Source organism: Thalia democratica, chromosome 3 (assembly GCF_965202585.1).
Source record: "Thalia democratica chromosome 3, ktThaDemo2.hap1.1, whole genome shotgun sequence".
Lineage (NCBI taxonomy): Eukaryota > Metazoa > Chordata > Thaliacea > Salpida > Salpidae > Thalia > Thalia democratica.
In genome coordinates this window covers 3,526,622-3,540,232 of record NC_139167.1, presented here as the reverse complement: position 1 = coordinate 3,540,232, position 13,611 = coordinate 3,526,622, and the positions used below count along the sequence as shown (strand labels likewise).

Below are 13,611 nucleotides of genomic sequence, written 5' to 3'. Positions count from 1 at the left end.
GAGTTGAAATGTTTTGTTTATTGATTACATAAAAATTGTAAACTTGAAGAAAAAATCATTTAATAAACAACGTTTAAACCTTGAAAGTTTAAAAGTTGTTGATACAGTGAAATTTAAAATAATGTATTTATGGCAAGTAGTTTGTTTGTTAGTACATATAAGCACAAATACCAAAGTACAAAAAGTATAACTTGTAATACAACTAGTTCATCAAAGTTGTAAACCTTGAAAAATCATATAATGTTTAACTAGTAATCATGTTAATGATTAATTCACCAAAAAGGAGGTTACAAAATTCCGAATTGTTTGTTTAACTTAAAATTTCTAGTAATGCTTCAAAGCGTTATTAATGTTTGATTAGTAACAATAATTAAATATTTACTTTTGTAGGGAGTTTTTAATAACTTTTTGTGTGATTTACACAAAAAATAAACAAAAGAATGAACTCAATTTTGTTTTATTAATCACGAACAAAAGTTATTAAGCCCTGTACAAAAAAATAATATTCTGTCGTGTATGTAAAAATAAAAGGTCATTTAGTCGCAAAGCATAATTGTTTAAATATTGAAGTGTTTGTATAACAACTTGATAACCTTGAAAATTCTTTATTAATGATAAATACGTACAAGTTTTACCTAGTTTAAAATTAAAATATCAAGTTATACTATGGTTTTATTTTTTATATATAAAAATTTATAATGATTGTACTTTTGAAATTTTGAACCAAATTTTAAGATTTTTAATAGATTATTCATTAAAGTTGCATGTAAGCAAATTATATATTGAATAAAGTATTACGTGTGTTTTCCAGTAATTATTTTTAATTATTATTTATCATTTAACTTTCAGAATTTTCATATAAATGTTTAAACATATCATTTTGTATATATTTATAATAAAATTAAGAAATTACATACTACAAAAGTTAAAAAGAATAATTAATTAAACAAGTTTGAAAAACTTTAAAACTTTCACGTACAAACTTTAATTTATGTTTTTCCAACAACGTTTTACTACAGCAAAGAACAATAGATAGTAAATATGCTACTTAATGTATTACATGGTATAAAAATTAAATTGAAAAGTTGTAACTTGTAACATTAAGAATTGTAACTTGAAACGTGTTTGAAATATTGTTTTCAGGTAAAAAATATGAGTTTATGTTATTAAGTGAAATTCACAGTAAATATAATACTAAATATACTACAAGCCAGACGAATTAAATTGAAAATATGTAGCTTGTATTTTGAACACGTGTAAAATAAAACGTGTTTAACCAATGTCGATAAAATCTTACGTAATTAGTATTTATCAAAAGATACAAACGCCTACAAATATAACAAACGTTGTGAATAATTTATTGTAAGTTTGTGAGTTTCAAGGTCATTATATATCATTTTAAGTTGCTACAAATAATAAAATATATGCTGAAAAGTAATTTTATTACATATAAGATTTTTACGTAATATTAAAACGTAAAACATTTGGTAAATATTTAACTAAACTTAAATTTCAAATATTTGCTGGAAATTGACTGTACCATATCAATGTTTTACGTAATATTAAAATGCAGAGTATTTGTATGTAACACTAATGTTTTACTACTATATATGAGTTGTTAGCTAGAATGTTTTATTATGTAGTAAACTTTTAAACTTATTTTAACACGTGTACAGAATGTGTAACATTTTTCGATAATAAAAAATTATATTTACTATGTAGTTGATATTTATTAGATAAAATCTTACGTAATTAGTATTTATCAAAATATACAATCTCCTACAAGTATAACAAACGTTGTTAAAAAATTATTGTGAATTTCAAGGTCATTGTATTCTCATTTTAAGTTGCTACTAATAAAAAAAATGACTTAAAAGTTACTTTACTTTATTAATTTTTTACGTAATATAAAAAATTTGAAAAATTTGTAACATCAATGTTTTACTACAGTCTGTGAAGTTTCTACTAGGAACATTTTATTACACGTGTCCAGAACAAGTAACAATTTTTTATAAAAAATATAATTTACTATGTAGTTGTTATTTGTTCAACAACGTATTTTTTTGTGTGTCATTTAAGAACACTCCCTGGGCAAATTTAATTTGAATGAGTTTTTATTATTCAGTGTAACTTTTTTTATTGAGAATTATTCGAACAATGATGATAAATTGGTATAAAATTTCTTTATTTTTTGGTAAACAATATTCTTTATCAATGATCGGGTTTAAACAATGAAAAAGATTAATTTGCTAAAAAAAATTGGGTCAGCTGCAGTTGTAAGTTTTTGTAAACGATTTCATTTATTACATTATGCAAATGAGGTAAATTGATAATACAGCAGAAATTAAGAACATTTATATCTTAACCTATTTTACGTATGGGTTTATGACGTATGGACAAATTAAAATAAACACTAACTTTAGCAAGCAAAAGTAAAGTAAAGATGTATTTGTTAATAAATTGTTGATAATTTTGCTTTTCAATTTAATGCTATTTGAGTACTTAACTTCGGGTGCTCTTCCTCAATCAATATTGATTCCAGGCTAAATATAAAAAAAATGAGTAATCTGATAGTAATAAGTTCCAAATGCTATGTAAATCTCTATTAGAGTTTAACTTTAAGAATTTAAATAGTTTTTTCATGTTTGTATTAGTCATTTAAAAATATTCTTCTTTAAATTTAAAATCAATAATTTTCATATTTATAAAAAGATAGTCCATAAAAGTGTAATAAACTTATAAAAAAAAAATTATTTATTTATATTATTATTAACTGGTATGTGGTCTGATTTTTATCAATAAATATATTAGGTAACCCAAATTTACATTAAAAATAAGATTATTTATTGTTCAAAGTCTTTAATAGACTGCAAATGTATTGTATAGGTTTTTATTCAATTAAAAATTATTAAAATATACTAAATTGAAATTTTTATGCTAAAAAAAAATTAATCTGTCAACCTGTATTATCTCAATTAAAAAAATATTATAAAAAGAACACGCCTTTTTGAATTCTTTATAATCTGTTTTACTTTAAAACCAATGGAAAAACCTAAAAAAGACAAAAAATGTTCTATTCCAAAAAAAGAGAACTTGTTTTTCATTAATAAATTCACGTGTCTTTTAATAAAAGTTCAATTTTCAACCATGGATAATTGGTTTTTGAGGTTAACCATTAGATTTCGAAACATGAAAATATTGTTCTGACCTCAGAATGTTGGATGTTTTACGTTTTTTTTTAATTCCATGAATTTTTTACACACGTGTTATTATGCCTAAATTTTTAATCGTGTAACTTTTTTATTTTTTTTTTTGTAAAATGTAACATATTTTTAACTTGATGAATGATGTTAATGTTAGTATCAAAATTAGTCATGCAATTAAAAAGCTTTACCTTTTTAATTTTGATATTATATATGTGTTAAATTGTTCCTTGTAAAATTCATTGACCTTTTTTTTCTACATAGGTTGTTTTACAAACAGCTTGTATTGTGTAAATTTAGTCAGATATGATAAAAGTACAATGAATGGTGTTTTAATTTAAGTATCAAAGAAAAACCGTGGAACTACAAAAATTTACTTTTGCATTTATAATATTGGCTTGTTATTCTTAAAATGCCAAGTTACTTTTAAACTTCATAATTTTGTGATAAATAGGCAACAAGAAAATAAAATTTGTAAAATTTTTACTATAAATCATCTATTTGAAGCTGACTTTTTGATTTGGAATATGTGTAAATTGTAAGCTGGTACAAAAAATCATTACTACTATTTTGAGCTATAAATAGTTTTCAATTGCACAAATACTTTGTAAGTTATTGAATTACGTAAATTATTGCAATAATATATAGCAATGTTGCGTTAAGAAGATTAATGGAGCAAAACATTATTTTCTATTCATAATTTTAATAACATATATATGTTGCTGAATTACTTGAAACTTTTTCAAATACATCAATCAAAAAATCTTTATTAAACTATTAGATGTAGAAAATGTTATACATTCTGAATGAAAAATAATGCTGTATTATTTGTGTAAAAAAATTGTTTAGTAAACTGTTTAGTCAGTATAGATTTTCAAAGGTTTAAACAATAAATATTTAAGGGTTCTAGTATATCTTAATTTATGTGGTACTTAAGTATTTTTCTAAATTTGTAAAAACTACCAAGTATTACATATATAATTAGCATATCATTTAAAACATATATTTTCAATCTGTGATTAAATAGACATAATAAACAAACTTAACTTAGTGTTTTTAAAAACAGTCAAGTTAATTTTGTTGACTTATATAAAGTTGATTAAATGTCAGTTAATTACAAAAGCAATTATATAAAGTTATGTTAAGAGTTATAAGTTAAAAATCGTTTTTAAAGAAAATTAAGAGAGTTTGACTGTACTGTTTGTAAATATTTTAATATTTAAATTCGAAATCATTTGAAATAAAATTTGCTAATATTAAAAAAGTTAAAACGCTAAATAATTATACTTTGTATTTTAAATAAGTTAAACATAAAAAAATATTGTTATTGATTTACATACTTTGATAAAATGAAGTTTTGATAAGAGTTTTAGTAATTTTTTTGCGTTTCTTTAAAAAGAAGAAAAAAACAGCAAGCTTGTTTTCAAATATATTTCGAAATACTTTGTAACTTATCTATCAGTACTGACATCTTTGCAAAACTAAAAATAGAATTTTGTATATTCAATTCATCATTGTCACTTCAAAAATAATCAATCTTAAATAGTTAGCAGGCTAAGTTTATTAGAATTTGATTTGGTAACTCACTTTTTAACAAAAAGTACATTTGTATATAAGTTTATGAATTGGTATTAATTAAAATCACATAAAATTTATATGTATATATCTTGTATTTCCCTTGTAACTAATATGCTATTAAATTTTAACAACTTAATAATTTTTATAGTAATTTAACAACATTAGTATTCTGTTCATGTAGTTATACAACTTATGATATTAAATATAAACTTTACAGCACCCTTAGAAAATTTCAATTTAATAAACTACCTGAGCAATTTAAGTTTATTTAACTACTTCAAAAAGACTTAAGTACTTTAAGTTGTGCAAAAGTTTTTATAAGGTTCTTTTATTACTCTATTAGAAAAAAGAGAGTATTTTACAAAAACTATTTTTAATGCGAAAAGTCCTGCCTTTAATCTGTATGGCTAGTTTAAAAAATAACTTAACTTACAAGAACTAAACAAACCAAATTGTTAAAAACCAGTATCTTTCTTCCATTTTAGACCATTTGAATACTGTCAAAAACTGTTTAAAATTGCCATACTAATAATAATTGTGTAAAAAATTAACTCAAGGTAAAAAAAAAAGTTCAGAGCAAAACCTCAAAAGAAGTGTTATACAAAGCTTATTAGCCATTATTATACTTGCCAAAAAGAAGTATAGTACGTATTAAAAACAAATTAGTTCAGGTAGATAAAATAAATAAACAAAATGTATTAATTTATAATTAATTATCAGGAGGCACGATGAGAGAATCGCTCTCCGTAATAAATAATTTATTAAATAAAATAATTAGAATAATTATATTAAACTTTTTAATGCAATTTAACGGAACCTTATTAGAAGAAGATTAGAACTGAATTTCTCTCCTTAATAAATTAATTTAAACAAATTAAATAAAAAATAATATTTATTTTTATTTTTTTAAGGACGGAACCTTGTTAGAAGGCACGATGAGAGAATCGCTCTCGCTGATCGACGCCTGCATGCCCGACGTCATAAAGCACAAGAGAGAAAAGCTCAAGGAGTTCCAGCTGAACACCAACCGGCAGAAAGAAGAGGTTGTGACGTCACAGAAAGAAGTGACGTCACAAGCGCCAGTCGCGTCACAGTCGGACAAGCAGCAGGAAAACAAACGTTTGTTGTTTTTTATTTTATTTATTATTAATTTATTTATTTGTTGTGAAAATTATATTTTTGAGTTGTTTGTTAATATGAAACTGCAAAACATAAGTAATAGTTATTCCAGGTTTGCCACTTTACCTGGAAAAACCTGGAATTTTTTTAAGTTTTTTTTAAGTTTATTTGGAAAAACCTTTAACATTTTCAGTTGTAAAAATTTGACACAAAAAATCTATTATATAATTAAGATTTTTTGTCATCATCAAAATTTGTTTTTTATTAAAAACACATCTAAAGTATCCTTACAGTATCTTTTCAATGCTTTCATTCTATTTAACACAGTTTCAATAATAGAAATTAAGTTAAAACTAAAAATAGACCCAAAAATGTGTACTTTTAAAAACCTGGAAAAAAATTTGAAAAAATAAGTGGCAACCCTGTTATTTTATATTAATTGAATTTTAAAATAAAATATGAGTTTAAATAGTTTATTAATATAAAACTACAAAGTATAAACTGCTTTGGAATGGCCTTAATGTTAATTTTGAAGTAATTAAACGTTTGCGTTTGCCATATTAGTTGTTTTAAGATTATTTGTATATTGTATTATATATTTATGAAACTTGATTTGTTGTTTGAATTTGAGTTTGAGTTTAAATTTCTTGATAGTTTAGTAACTAATTAATAATAAGTAAATTATACAATACTTATTAATTCTATACACAAGCACTTGAGGACCGTTTTAAGGAAATACTTTTTTTATATTATCAGTTATTGTTTCTAAAGATTGTTTGGTTTTAGAAATTAAAGCTGAAATAGTCATAAAATGGTTTTCAACTGTACACTTTATTATATACTTTAATATATTATAAAACAAATTTTTTTATTTAACTTTTTTAAAGAACCAAAATAAATATTTAAGATTAAACTTTTATAAAAAGTTTACTCTTGGAAAATTTAAATGGTTGTAACTGTACACAAACATTCTAAATAAATGTAAATACACATAATAAATTTAAAACATTAAATTCCATAATAATGACACAAAGTACTTAGATTGTTGCTAAAATAAAAATAAGATTGACATTATTTTGAAAAACTTCCCAACTAAAAAAAAAAAGTTAAAGCTTAAGTTTATATTAAGCTAATTTTAAACAAACTCAAAAAAAAGTGAAAAATAGAAATTTAAATCACGTATTTAAAGTCTGCAATTTTTGCCGCGTATCTTTTATATAAAAACCACACAAAATTGATCATCATTAATTGATCATCAGAAAAAGAAGCCAAAAAACAAAATAAATTAAATTTGACCTCAGTTTTTTGCAAGTTGGAAATAATTTAATTTCAATCAGTAGTTGTTGAAATGAATTAAAAGAAAAATTAAAATGTTTTAATTGAATTATACAAAAATTACATCAATTAAGTAAATGAAATGAAATAAAACAACTAAATTATGTTGAAATGTTTTCACATTTTAAATAAAACCAAATTAAATTTGTTACATGGAATTAAATTAGTAGTTGTAAAATACATTTTGACCTTCACAATCAGATATAAATCAAACAAAACAAATAAAAAGTTGTGAAATTATTTAGTTTTTACAAAAAACCGCATAAATGGTTATTGTTTTCTTAGTAATTTACAACCTTTGTATTTATTTAAATTTGTTTTGAATTTAATAAGCAACACCTATTAAATTCAATTTATCTTTTATATCTTGTATTAAATTCTAATTATGTCATTACCGGTAATATAAGTACAAAGTACTAAGTAGTTTAATCAAATATATGTAATTTTAATAATCAGATCAAAAAAATTTCACTTTTGTCTGGTAAAAATTTCAGCGTTCCTACATTGTTAAAATATTATAATTAACGTTGTACTAGTTGATATCTTAGTCAAATACTAGTACTTTAAATGTTTTTTTGTCAATAAAAAAAAAATTTAACCATATATAACTAAATCGATGTTTTATAAGATTTATAGAAATTTTATTATTTACAAAAAATGTTTTTATTTTTATTGACTACCACAAAGCTAAATTTGCTCTTAAGATATCATTACAACAAATTAGCTTTTATTATCTTCTCCACGTCATAAATTTAAATGGAAGATTTAGATCTGGCTTGTGTTTGAATGTTTGCTTTTCAAAAGTAAAAACAACATCATTGTTTTTTACTTATAACTCCGTTGCCTAAGCTATTAGAATTTTTAAATAAAGTAAAACTTTTAAAACTTATACAACATCATTATTAGTAAATAAGATTAAAGTTTTAAATTTTTTTATACATCAATTATTTTATTTAAACAGCAATAATAACCTCCAACGGTTACATTGAGTTTATTTATATGGCAATACAGATAAACTGTATATAATATTTAAGTGAAAGTTTTGCAGTATATGTAGGAGCTTTACTTCATTCTGTACAAATAAACGGCAATCAATAAAACAAGCCATGAACATTCAAACAACTTCTAAAACTCAGCTTTCAACAAAATAATTACCAAAACTAAAAACAAAATAAAAACAATTAACAATATAGTCAGTATTTTTTGCTGTACTTCTTTAACCCAACAACAAAATGATAATTAATTAACAAAAAAACAAGCAATAAAATATTAATAATTATATATTTATAATTTTTTTAACAGCAATTACAACTCAAGCACCGACAAACATTCCAACTCCAACAACAACTAATAAATAAATATTAATAATACTAATAATTAACATTATTGTTATTATTTTAATTTTTTTATTTTATCTAATAGCGATAACGACCCAAGCTCCGATGAACATTCCAACTTCTTCAACCCAGCAGCAATATAATAATTAAATAATGATAAAAATAAGTAATGAAATTATAAATACTAATTGATTATATATTAAATTTTTTCAACAGCAATCACGACCCAATCACCAATGAACATTCCGACTCCAACATCTTCAACTCAGCAGCAGCAGGTTCAAACTCCCAACATCCAGCAGATCAACCCGACCACCATCGTCATCAACACTATGACGTCACAACACAACGTTGCGTCGCAGAAGGCCGCGACGTCGCAGCACCAAGTGACGTCACACAACAACGGAGGCGGGGATCAAAGCAAGATGCCGCCGCAGTTGTCTCATCAGCACCATCAGCAAAACACCCGTAAGCGACACCGTTATAGTAATTGAAAAAAACTTTTAATTATATATAATGCTACTCTGTAATTGCTATTAGTAATATCAGAAAAAAAGTTATGGTTTTTTAACTTTTTCTGATCAATTTGTCGAAATTGCTTGTTTATAACTATAGGTGTTAGTCATAAGCCTTAAGAGACACGGTTGTAGTAATCTTAAAAAACTAGTTTGCTTTTAATTATATATTTTATATATAACGGTGGTCACTCGGTCAGAAAAGCTTTCTGGTTTTTCCTTTTCCTGACCATCTTGTTGAAATTGCTTGGTTATGTTTGTCCCCCTTCAATTATAAGCATATGTCGTAAGCGTAAGTTATAGTAACTTAGTTTAGTAAAAAACATTTTACTTTCTATTAAAACATTTCTTGAATATTCTTGAACATTTTAGTGAAAAAAAAATCCTGCCTTTTCTTGACTGGCATAATAACATATGTTTTAAAAATTGCCTATTTATTCTAAGTTATAAACCCTTATGACATTGAGTCTATTTTCCTGTACAACAAAAAAAATAGTTTGTTTAGATTTAAAAGTATGGGATAAGGTGATTTATTAATAATTTTAATCTATTTATGCTAATGGGCTACAGTTTGTTTAAAAGTTTCGTTTTTAAACAATTGCAATTTTTAGATAATGTTGAAAGGGTAAATTATGAAACGATGTTTTGTTGTGATGTCATAATTATGGTTTCGTTTAATTGTTTGTTACGTCATTACTTAGAACGTACTTTGTCAATAAATAATCTTTATTTTCTAATAAAATGTTTGCATGAATTAGTTTAGAAAAATTACTAAATCATGTAGTGATAACACATTTTTTTTTAATGCAAAAACTTATGTTGTTAAAAATTTCACATTCTTTATAAGCTTTTTCTAGCTTTTAAAACCTCATTTCATGTAGTAATAACATTGTAGTAATAACCCATTTTTTTTAATGCAAAAAACTTCTGATGTTAAAATCTAACTTTCTTTAATGGCTTTACTCAGCTTTTAAAACCTCATTTCGAAAGCTTTTAGCAAATTTTCAGTTTAATTTTAAGTTGTTTGCACGGATTTAATTGCAATTTAATTTTGCATGGTTAGTTCTGCAATGATGAAATATTTTCATGGAAATTTCGAAACACATTTTTATTTGTGTCTAGACTGCAACTAATTTCATTTAAAAGCTTTTAGTTTTTTTCCTATATAGAATGCAGATGTTTTTGCAAAATTAATAGCAAATGGTATAGAAGCTTTTAGTTTTAATTATTTAATTTGTATTTAAATTGAAAATCTTAACTTTAATGTTGTTAAATTAATTAGTTTCTTAGAAATATACCATCTGCTTTTCAGCATCTGAAAAATAGTTGGCCTTAAATTAATTATTTACTAACAAATTTGATACTAAAATTGTAATTACTCACTTAAAATTTACTTACAGTTATCTTTTCTAAGCTTTAAACATGCTTTAGTAGAACTAATTTTTGTGTTTTTTTATAAGAGAATGAAATGTACTAAGAAACACTTTTTTTTTAAAGATTAGTATATTGACAAAAGTAGTTATAGCTTCTGCTTAGGTTATGTTTGTTATTTTGCTTAATTAGAATTTTAGAGACATACCAAAATTTTTCTACTTTACCAGTTTTGACTATACATAATTTTTTACAATTAAAAATAACATTCTAAAATTAATTTACATTTTATTTTTTCTCTATTTATTCATTTCTAGCTAATCTTTTACTAACTGTTTAATAATTTTCTCACTAATTTTCAAATTTGCATTTTGCTGTTTAATAAAATTAACCCCATGCATGTAGTCGTTGTAATTTTATTATAACTATTTAATAAAAACACATTTATGTTTGTTTTTATTAGAAGTAGCTTTAGTTTGCTTGAATATAATTCGCTTAGAATTCATGCTGTTAAAAGTATTTTGTATTTGCATGTTAGTTTATGTTTGATTGTTTAAATTAAATAATTCAAAACTGAAAATGCATCAAATTAAAAAACTAAAAAGTTGTAAATTTATAATGTACGTCAGTTTAGTTAGGTATTTAAAATAGTACTCAGTAAAATAATATTTATTCATCTTACATGTTTTTTAATTGAAAATAGTTGGTTAAATAGTTAATTTTAATGCTATACATTTTTTTAGGAACAATTTATGTTTAAAAAAATCACTTTTTTATTTATTTATTAAAATTTAAACATCTTTTAAGTGCTTAATTGGTAAAGGAACAACTATAAACTTTATTTTTATCACATCTAAATTCAGCTTAGGTGTAAGTTTACATTTTATATAAAACAAAGGTAAGAAGGTAAAGTTTAATCTAAAAATAAAATAAAAAACTTTTGAAAAAAAAATCTTATCTAATCGAAAAAAAGCGCAGTCCAAGGAATTTTAAAATGAAACCAAGTAAATTTAAATCTTGAAAATAACTTTCAATCAAATTGTTAAAGCAAATCGTTTTAGATAAATTACAAAACCTCTTTTAAAACTTTATTGTTGAATGAGTAAGATTAAATCTCATTTTTATCACAGCTAAAATCAGCTTAGGTACTATAATATAACAAAGATAAAGTATATTAATTTTTTTTTAAACCAAAAGTTTTTACCTAAACAAAGAAAACGCAATTTTAACTTAGATAGTTTGAACTAATAAAATTAGGTTTGTTCAAGTATATGTAAATGTAATCCATAAAAAATCTTCCAATCAGATTTAAGTGTTCAGATAACTCATTTTTAGCCAATTAAAACATTTTAAATTTAGTTTAGATTAAAAGTTTATGTTTTTAAATTCTGTTTTAAACACATAAATCTATATCAAGTGCTTAAAACTAGTTAACCACTAAAACATAGTTTAAAAAAGTTTTTGTTTAATAATACACTTTAGTTGTTTTTATTACACCTAAAATAAGTTTGTTCAAAAAAATAAATTGAAGTTTCTTAATATTCTATTTACTAAACACAAAATTAAAATCCAACGTATCACTTTTTTCAAACCAATTTAAATTAAAAATCAGATTTAGATATGATATAAATATAATGTTTTATTTTTACTAAACACAGTTTGTCTAGTAATAACCAACATAAATATTAAAATATTTAGGGGTCAAGATTTTAATTACAAACCATAAAATTTTATTAAATTTTTATTTATACTTTAAACACTGTAGTTATGGCTTATTAAATTTAAAACAATATTTTAAGTAAGATTAATAAATTAGTATAACTTGGAGAGGAAAACTGTTATTTTAGTTTAAGTTACACTATAAAGTAGTTAAAAAAAGTTTTAGAATAAAAATTAATATTTTATACCATTTTTAGAAAAACCAAAATGAAAACATCTTCAAAATAGTTTAAGCAAAAGCCATTTAAGTTTTAAGTCAATTTAAAATGAACCTTCACTAAACTTAATAGTTATATTTGAAATTTAAAACAACTGAGTTCAAATTCCTTACTTGGTGTACATATAATTTATATTAAACTATTTTTTATTTTTTCAAGTTAATATAGTAATTGAGGTTAACCAAAGACTTTTGGTTATAAATTTTTGTGGTTTTAATTTTGAATAGAATTCAGAAAATTCAGTTTAAAATTGTTTTCAAAAGAAAGCTTTTAGCATGGTTGATTTTGGCGTATTTTTTATAAATTCTTTGTAGAATTGATTAAAACAAAGATATCAAATATCTTAAATTTAATTGAACTAAAAACAAAGCAATAAATGCTTTTGAAGATAGTAACATTTTTTAAAAAAGAGTAAATAAAAGTTTCGTCGCTTTATATATTATTTTAATAAAAAATACTTTTCACAGTTAAATCATGAACAAACTTTAGGAAATTTCAATTTATTTTTTTACATTTAACCTTTATGACTTATTTTAATTAGAAGTTCATAAAAGTATGTTAATTTAAACGATGTATTTTCAATATATCTAGGAATTCTCAGAACTCATAAATGTTTATTAAAATGTACATCAAGATATAAAATTAATAAAGTTAAATGACCTTATATTAATGTTACCTCTAATCTTTCTCAATTAAATTTTGATAGCTTTCCAAAATTCCAAAGCACTATAGATAAAGCATGCAAAGTTTTAAATTGCAATAATTATTAAAAATTGTAACTTTTGTTTTACTAAACTCAATCAGTATATTAAAAAAATTAAACTAACAAAACAAGCTTTTAAATTGCCAAATTATAATACGATTACCATTTAAGTAAATAACATAATATTAGTAAAATGCTACAACGTTTTAACTACAAAATATTCAAATTTACTTATTTTATGTATTGTATGTAAAGTATTTAAAAGTCTAAACCATAATCCAATAAAATTAAGTTGTACTTAATAAGATTTAAAACACTAATGTAGATGTCTAAAGAAATATTGTACTGGGAAACTTTATGAATATGTATACTAAGCAACTTATAATTAAATATGAATAAAATGTTTGATAATATTATAAAGTATTTAAACAAATTTAATAAGTATTAAAAAAGTAGTTAAATCAATGCTTCAAAAAATTTGTTTTGGTTAAGATTTAAAACTCTAAATTTAGT

The 13,611-nt window shown here is 22.8% G+C and overlaps 1 protein-coding gene across 2 annotated transcripts in view; it reads left to right on the top strand.

Annotated features, from left to right (window-relative positions):
- LOC145831559 (F-box-like/WD repeat-containing protein TBL1XR1) overlaps positions 1-13,611 on the top strand; it is a 51,860-nt gene that overhangs the window by 5,318 nt on the left and 32,931 nt on the right. For both annotated transcript variants that reach the window (XM_082938850.1, XM_082938849.1), the window contains exons 3-4: positions 5,693-5,900; positions 8,789-9,040. In XM_082938850.1, coding sequence (XP_082794976.1) covers positions 5,693-5,900; positions 8,789-9,040 — 460 coding nt within the window. The remainder of the gene's footprint in view (positions 1-5,692; positions 5,901-8,788; positions 9,041-13,611) is intronic.